The 7876-nt window shown below is 34.9% G+C and overlaps 2 protein-coding genes across 2 annotated transcripts; both read left to right on the forward strand.

Moving 5' to 3' along the window:
• The first annotated feature begins 13 nt into the window (after positions 1-13).
• Positions 14-1877, forward strand: LOC101258007 (putative F-box protein At4g38870). Its single transcript, XM_010328623.4, has 2 exons — positions 14-153; positions 438-1877. Exons 1-2 carry the CDS (start codon positions 100-102, stop codon positions 1611-1613), a joined length of 1230 nt encoding a protein of 409 aa, XP_010326925.2. The 5' UTR covers positions 14-99; the 3' UTR covers positions 1614-1877.
• A 1859-nt stretch (positions 1878-3736) lies between these two features.
• LOC101257709 (uncharacterized) lies at positions 3737-7743 on the forward strand. Its single transcript, XM_004247941.5, has 9 exons — positions 3737-3845; positions 3986-4105; positions 4221-4288; positions 5981-6089; positions 6197-6265; positions 6722-6779; positions 6942-7177; positions 7260-7311; positions 7407-7743. The coding sequence occupies exons 1-9, from the start codon at positions 3843-3845 to the stop codon at positions 7472-7474; spliced, it is 783 nt and encodes a 260-aa protein (XP_004247989.1). The 5' UTR covers positions 3737-3842; the 3' UTR covers positions 7475-7743.
• The last annotated feature ends 133 nt before the right edge of the window (positions 7744-7876 follow it).

Below are 7876 nucleotides of genomic sequence, written 5' to 3' on the forward strand. Positions count from 1 at the left end.
CAGAAACTCAACCCAAACCTCTGTTCTCCACCACCACCACCACCGGCGCCGCTGTCCCTGCTTCTGCCAGAACTGCTCTAAATCGTTGAGGCGGCAAATATGAAAGCTACTCGAAGCAAAAATCTTGACAAGTGGAAACAACAACCCAAAAAGGTACCTTTTTACCATAATTTCATCTAATATATTTGATACAATATCCTATAGCATTGCAAATTTCAGATTAGGTTTGGTCAATTTTGAATTTTTAGTTGGAGTTAAGTCCGTTAAATAGCTGGAGGATGGATTCGTTGTCAGAATTAAAAATTTCAGCACAATTTTTGATTTTTTTGTTAGAGTTGGGTTGATTAATTTGTTGAACATATCTTGAATCCTTTTGTTTGTTAATTTCTTTATAGTTGGTTTAGCGAAGGTTTAATATTTTAATGCTGATATTGCAGAAGTCTAACAAGAAGATGAAAATATCAGGAAAAAGAAGTAATGAGGAATGGAATTATGCAAATATTGACTACTTCAATAAGCTATCTGATGATGTTATAACCTTTGTTTTTCTGAGATGCACCCTCAAGTCATTATCCATGTTAAGATGTACATCCAAGTTGTGGAATAACTTTATTACTACTCCTTCTTTCATTCATTCTCACCTCACACAATCAACACAAAATGGCCCCAAACTTGTTTTTTTGCAAGAAAAATGTCTTTACCGGTCAAATTCGTCCAGGTTACAGTTTGTTTCAGTTGACATGGATGGAAGCAAGGAGGAGTTATACACAGTTACTGTCCCTGATATCCAACTCGTATGTTCCGTAATGGAAGTAAGCTTCGGGTTGGTTTGCCTTTCAACAGATTGTCGTCTATATTTGTGCAATCCTGCCTTGCAACAATTGTGTGAATTGCCAGAATATTCAGTTTCCTCTACCCCTGGATATAGACATTTTGGGTTTGGATATCTTCCCTCAAGGAAGGAATACAAAGTGGTGCATTTTTTCTATACTACTCCTACAATGACTAAAAGGTATTGTTATCCTGGCATGCTTCGGGTTTCACATCTAAAATGTGAGGTTCTTACCATAAACAAGTTTGGTGGTGTTTCTTTTAATAGATGGAAAGAAATTGCAGACCGGTCTCCTTGTCTTCCGCTATCTCAAGGACTGTTAGTAAATGAGTGTATGTATTGGTGCACTTATTCTTTTCCTCGTCTCCTTATTAATCCAATTCTTTCATTTGATTTTGAAAGTGAAAAGTTCCTAGTTATATCTCCTCCATCATCTTTTGAAGATTATGTGGGCTTGTCTATGATGGATTTGAAAGGGATGTTTTGCTTGCCAGACGTTGGACGCCTCCGCAAGAGTTCAATTCTAGACTTGTGGATACTCAAGGATAAAAAAAGTTGCAGTTGGGTAAAGGAATGTAGCATCCGTTTGATTGACTTTGGGTATAACAATATTAAGTCCGCCTGCAAGTCATGCAATGAAGAAATAATATTCCGACATTTGGATAAAGTGGTCTTCTATGACCTTAAAAAAAAATCCTTCAGAGAAATGGAAGCACTTTCACCTTCTTACAATCGTTATGGAATTTACTCAAAAAGCTTGTTTTCTTTAGGAACCATATAATAAAGTTCTCCACAAAAGCACTGGCCACCCTCCACTTGATTTTCTTGCCAAATCTTGATTCTCAATCAATGACCTTTATTAGTGGCTAAGCTTGAAATTAGCTCAAGTGTGTTAGAGCTAATCTTGGCTTCAGCTGGCATTTTCTTTTCCTAATTTAATTTCTTGTTTTCTGTTATATTATTTTGAGTACAAGTACTGAGCATAGCAGGTAGTATAGTCAGATACTTGTATTGCACCATGATTACTGCTAGTTTTCTCCCTAAACTGTCTTCTCAATTCTCATTTATTAATAGCAGCCATCTGCAGAACTAGAGCCAAACCTTGTTCTAAAATCGCTGTGATCACAGATTCACCTGCTATACAAGATGGTTATGGTGTTACAATGTGAGTGCATTTTCTTATACTAGTGAGATTGGCTTGACCATAACTTTTCAAGAGAACATATGCTATTAAAGTAGATATAAATTGCTTTTACGTAGGATCTTATAAAATTTAACATTCAAGTTAGGAAATATATATGTAAAAGAACGGGCGGAGCTACAACCTACTAAGGTTGGTCAAACAAACATCCTTCCTCTGAAAATTATACTCGATATATAGATAAATACTGTCGAATATCTGTATTTTTAATAAATTGAACACTATTACTCATAATAACATAAGTTGTTGGTCTGTATTTATTAATAAATTGAACACTGTTACTCATGCTAGTTTAGGTCTTTGAGGTCCCTGGTTCAATTCACTTCAAACACAATAGTTTTCTGGGCCAATTAAAGCCTTCTAAGTTCAGTGGTTCAATCATCCTTAGTTGCGTTGTTTAACACAACATTTTTTTAAAAAAGAAGTAGCACCCCACCCCCTCCCCCCATATCTTCTTTATGTTTTTAGTATTAAATTTGACCTAATAATTAACCTTAAATTTAATTAACCTAATAACTAAGATTTTTTAAAAATATATTTTCGATCTGTATTAAGTGAATTATTAGGTATAATACACTCTCAAGAAATTATTTTTAAAGATAAAATTAAATATCACTATCCACGATTATATCTTTTTTATTATTTATGAAATATTCTTTTAGAAAAATATAAAATAGTTAAGAATGTTACTAAAATAAAAGGTAAATATAGGGAAAAAAAGTTTCTACATTTTTCTTGAACTTCAAAATATTTAGTTATTATGTATCATAAAAAGGTAACAACATTTACTGAATATGAACCAGAGGGAGTTATATTCAACTAGTAGTTAAAATTGCTTTTTCTCCACTAGTTTAAATTTATACTATTTATAATTTTAAGTTTTTGTATAAAAAAAAAGTTCTTGTATGATCTAGTAATTTAGTATTATGTAATTTAATTCTTAAATTAGGGTTCACCCACTCATCAGTAAATACAAATATTTTGTGCACCCACTTTGCCAAAAAAATTATCAACTCTTTTAAAGTTTAAACACCCTTGACGGAATTTCTAGCTTTGCCACTGTTAATAAAAGATAGATAGATATAAAACAAATTGAACCGAACCAACACACCCTTTATTTTGGGTACATTTTGGTTGTCACGTGGATTTTCATATACTTATATATATAAAAAGGAAAATTTTCATGTATAACCACTTAAAAATAGTCTAATTACTCTCCATAGTTATAGTTTGATTACTATAATTTGTAGCTACACATTATATCGAGGAGAGAGGTGAGCGTACTGGGGGAGAGAGGAGAAAGGCGAGAGAGAGGGGAAAAGAGTGGGAGAAAGGTGAATTGTATATATATATTGGTTAGATAATTGTATACTATACATTTGTATTTGTATATATGAAAATAGAGATTGGGAGAGGGAGGAGAGAGGCGAGCGAGATCGAGAAAGGGAGGAGAGAGGTGAGTGAGAGAGGGAGGAGAGTGGGAGAGAGGTGAATTGTATATGTATCTAATTGTATATAATTATATGTTATACATATGTTAGTTGCAAGTGATAATTATACCAAACAATAGCTATAAGAAATATTAAATAGTATAAATTTGCTAAGTCCGTTAGCGGCGTAATTCCCCACCCCCAAAAAAAAAAAATTAATCAATTCTAAAGGTGTTTTTCCTTACACCGACCCGGTTACTTTATGGCCCAACCCGCACTCACCGACCCGTACCCATTTATGTATGCAAAAACCCTTTAAGTAAAAAGAAATTAGGGTTTTTCTCATCCTCTCAATCTCTTTCTCTGTCCAACCGTAGCCATGGTTAGTTCTCTAAGCCGTACAACAAATTCAACTTCATGAATCTTATGTTTTTCCAAGTTTTTACGATTATCTTAAGCATTATTATATACTGATGATTTTTAAATGTTTTTCTTTGTGATGTGAAAATTGGCAAACAACAGCCTCAGGGAGATTACATAGAGTTGCACAGGAAGAGATTTGGGCGTCGCCCTGATCACTTTGAGCGTAAACGTAAGAAGGATGCTCGTGAAGTTCACAAGCGATCCCAAATTGCCCAAAAGGTCCCTTTTTGTTCGAAATTACTCTAACATCTTTTCATTTTTCTGTTTTAATATTCTTATATGCTGTATTACATGAAATTTGAGCTAAAGTTATGTTCTTTTATGCTCAAAATAGGCTTTGGGTATCAAGGGTAAGATGTTTGCTAAGAAGCGTTATGCTGAGAAGGCCCAAATGAAGAAAACGTGAGTTTTTAATTGTGTAATTACTATTTTAGGCATGTTGGTTTGGATCTTTTACGAAGTTGTTCACTTTGATTTTAGTATGTTTGTGATCTTGTTGTCAAATGATAGTTGTGATTAGCACAGTCTAAATGTAGCTGAATGAATATTGTGTCATTTATAGTGCTGGCCTAGTCTAGTCAGGGTTGGGGGTTTGTTTTGTTTTATATACATACTTGTCTAATATATTAAATTGATTATCGAATATATAGGAACACTGAATTTTTAAAGAGTATGCTCATGCTACTCCATTAAGTTATTTGACTATTCCATAATTTTCTATTTGAATAATCAGAATTAGTTTCGAAGCCCAAATTGAATAGGAAGCATTGTCCATTATTGGTGACATAGTTCCTCTTTTGTAATATTTCTGAGATTTTGATATGGTAGTGAGAATAATTAATGCTCCTAGGATTGGTTGTTATTCAGAATTTCAGATTTGGCTGCTTGTTGGGTACTGAAAATATTGGGGCTTACTGAATTTTTCTATGTCATTGGTTTTAGTATTTGCTTTTGAGTTGGAAACAGAACCAACTCTTCTTTACGTTGCCAGCTTACTTGGTGTTTGTTTGGATCAGTAAAAAAGGTTTCCCACATCTGAATCTCGCGTTGTCGATTCAATTTAGAGAGTGATGCTCAGTCCATAGCTATTTGCAGTTGCTATTCTCTATACACATACTCTTGGTTTGAAACTTCAGATTTTATCTATATTGAAGTAGGGTGTATGTGGGTGTGGAGTGTGACTAGAGGTATAAGATATATATTGGTTGAACTGTAACTCAGGAGCAAGCAATTGCGTTTCTATTGACCTGTGTGAAAAAGGTTACTGAAGGATAGTCTGAAGGATCTACACATATTCATTATTTTCTAAGCTCAAGTGGATTCTACTTTCTCAAAAAAAGATCAAGTGGATTCTACTTTCTCAAAAAAAGATCCAAGTGGATTCTGCTAATTTGTTGTGGATTTGCTTTAGTAAATCACACAACTGAGCAAATTTTTTTATACCTTGAGGTCTCAACCTACATGCTCTTTAGCATGGGATTTTGAGTCTCGCTTTTCTTTATCATGGTCTGATGGGTGATGAAGTAAATCATTGGTTCACATCCAGCTATACATTGGCTGAAGTACAATTCATACCACTTATAGATAGTTTTAGACAAGTTGAATCCCTTTACTACTACTAATTGTTCCACTTAAAGGTTATTTAAATGTTAGACATAGTTTTTCTAGCATTTTGCAGTCGTCGATTGAGATAGTTTGACTTCTATCTTCTAATGAGGTTAGCTTTGATGTCAGTTAGATTCTGGTAGGTGTAATTGTTAGACAATTAATTCAGATAACTGTATGCTCTATATTGATTTACGTCGTATAGTAAAAAAAGAAGATAAGAATTAGGAAGTTTCAGCCTTTTACGGCAAAGTTACATCTCCATCCGACTATTGTTGTTGGAATGTATGGCTGATGCTATATATGGCGGGTTAGATTTTCTGAACTACTAATAGAATACTTGGTGCATTTATTTGGTCCTTATGGATGAGGCATGTGATAAACTGATGATTCTTTAGTCACCAAAGACTTTAACCGTTCCTAAATGATTTCTTTTTGAAATTTCTGATATTCTAGCCAATTCACATTTACTTTGTTTGCCTTGAATAGATTGGCTATGCATGAAGAGTCATCATCCCGGCGCAAGGTTGATGATGATGTGCATGAGGGTGCTGTCCCTGCATATCTGATGGATCGTGAGACTACCACAAGAGCTAAGGCATGTTGAGTTTGATGCAGTGTTGAACTTGTCGTTAGTTGTTCAATTGGTGGTACAATGACCATAGACTGATTATCCTGTTTTTAAATTTCAAACCTTTTATGTAGATTCTTAGCAACACAATAAAGCAAAAGAGGAAAGAGAAAGCTGGAAAATGGGAGGTGCCTCTGCCCAAGGTAAATTCAGAATATCCTTCATTAGTAAATTTTTTACCTTATCCAAAATAAAGAAGGTAAAGTTTGAATAACATGGTAGTTTTTGTCCTTGCACCATGTGTTTCAATACTATCTCTTCCTGCCTGTATGCTGGTTCTTCACTCATGTCCGTTGTGCACATAATTTTTGCTAAATATGTTTGTGTGATTGAAGGGTCACTCCCGTGTCTCTCTGTTTGACTGGTTACAAATAAGGATACTTCACACTTCAGTTTGTGCTCTTGAAAAAAGAACTCGTGGATCTAGGGACGATTCTTATTTGTTGGTCTTAGATAGGTACAGAGATTTCTCTGTAAATATATGACCCACAAAGGGTTGCCATCCAATATCATATGAGCATCACTGTTCCTTTTGTTTAAATGTTTATGATATTTTCGTTTACAGAAATTGCTTTCTAACAAAGATACTTCACCTACAGGTTAGGCCTGTGGCTGAGGATGAGATGTTCAGAGTGATAAGATCTGGCAAAAGGAAGAGTAAGTATCTTCAGTTACCTAATTTCGTTTTCTGTTGGTTAGCCTACATCTACAAGTTCTTAATTTCAGCTGCTTATGCTTGTCCTTTGTTGTATTATTTGTTGCCTTTGGGATCGTTAAGAGTGATTTCTTTGACCATTTTGATTCGTCTCATCTTTGCAGCCAAGCAGTGGAAGAGAATGGTTACGAAAGCCACCTTTGTCGGAGCAGGGTTTACCAGGAAACCTCCAAAGTATGAGCGGTTCATCCGCCCGTCTGGATTACGGTTTACTAAAGCCCACGTGACACATCCTGAACTTAAATGTACGTTCAATCTTGAGATCATTGGGGTGAAGAAGAATCCTAATGGTCCAATGTACACTTCTCTAGGTGTTATAACCAAGGGAACCATCATTGAGGTAATCTTTCTGTTTCAATAGTGCATTTTGAAGTTTATCTAATTTAGCTCGCATTCACTAATCATCTTGCTATAAAATCCAGGTTAATGTCAGCGAACTTGGTCTTGTCACTCCTGCTGGGAAAGTTGTATGGGGTAAGATATGCTTTACCTTAGATGTTACACTTCGGGGATTCTTTTGTCCTTCGAATTCTGATCATTCATTTTTTTTGTGGATGGTTGAATGCCAGGTAAATATGCTCAAGTGACGAATAATCCTGAAAATGATGGTTGCATCAATGCAGTTCTCCTAGTGTAGTACTTTTTAACAGAGAAGAAACTGTACCCTTTTTGTTTGTGAATCGAGTGCATAATTTTGTGTATCGCTTCGGTACACTGCTTGATGCTGGTTGTGACAGAGTTGTAGAATAGGAGAGGCGAAATGAAGTAGTGATTTGTTGGAACTTGCAACTGTACCGATGATATTAGTCTTGTTATGCTGTTGGCTTCCATGTTTATTGAATTCCTTGAGGTGGAACGTAGCAAGTAGATTCATTTACCAGGAAAAATTAAGTTATTCATCAGAAATGTCCCAAAACCTTTTTATTGCTATAATCATTAAATCCTTAAGTTGATCAACAATTCTAACTTTTAAGCATGTTGTAGTATATCATATTTTGTAACCGTAGCAACTCAAGGCTATTGCAAAAGTCAAGGTATA

Source organism: Solanum lycopersicum, chromosome 9 (assembly GCF_036512215.1).
Source record: "Solanum lycopersicum chromosome 9, SLM_r2.1".
NCBI classification, from domain to species: Eukaryota; Viridiplantae; Streptophyta; class Magnoliopsida; order Solanales; family Solanaceae; genus Solanum; species Solanum lycopersicum.

Excerpts from the sequence above, each read along its gene's own strand:
- LOC101258007 (XM_010328623.4), top strand. The coding sequence starts at position 100 with ATGAAAGCTACTCGAAGCAAAAATCTTGACAAGTGGAAACAACAACCC. Across the intron at positions 154-437 it reads GGAAACAACAACCCAAAAAG|AAGTCTAACAAGAAGATGAA; the intron begins GTACCTTTTTAC and ends CTGATATTGCAG.
- LOC101257709 (XM_004247941.5), top strand. Across the intron at positions 4,106-4,220 it reads GATCCCAAATTGCCCAAAAG|GCTTTGGGTATCAAGGGTAA; the intron begins GTCCCTTTTTGT and ends TGCTCAAAATAG. Across the intron at positions 7,178-7,259 it reads CCAAGGGAACCATCATTGAG|GTTAATGTCAGCGAACTTGG; the intron begins GTAATCTTTCTG and ends TATAAAATCCAG.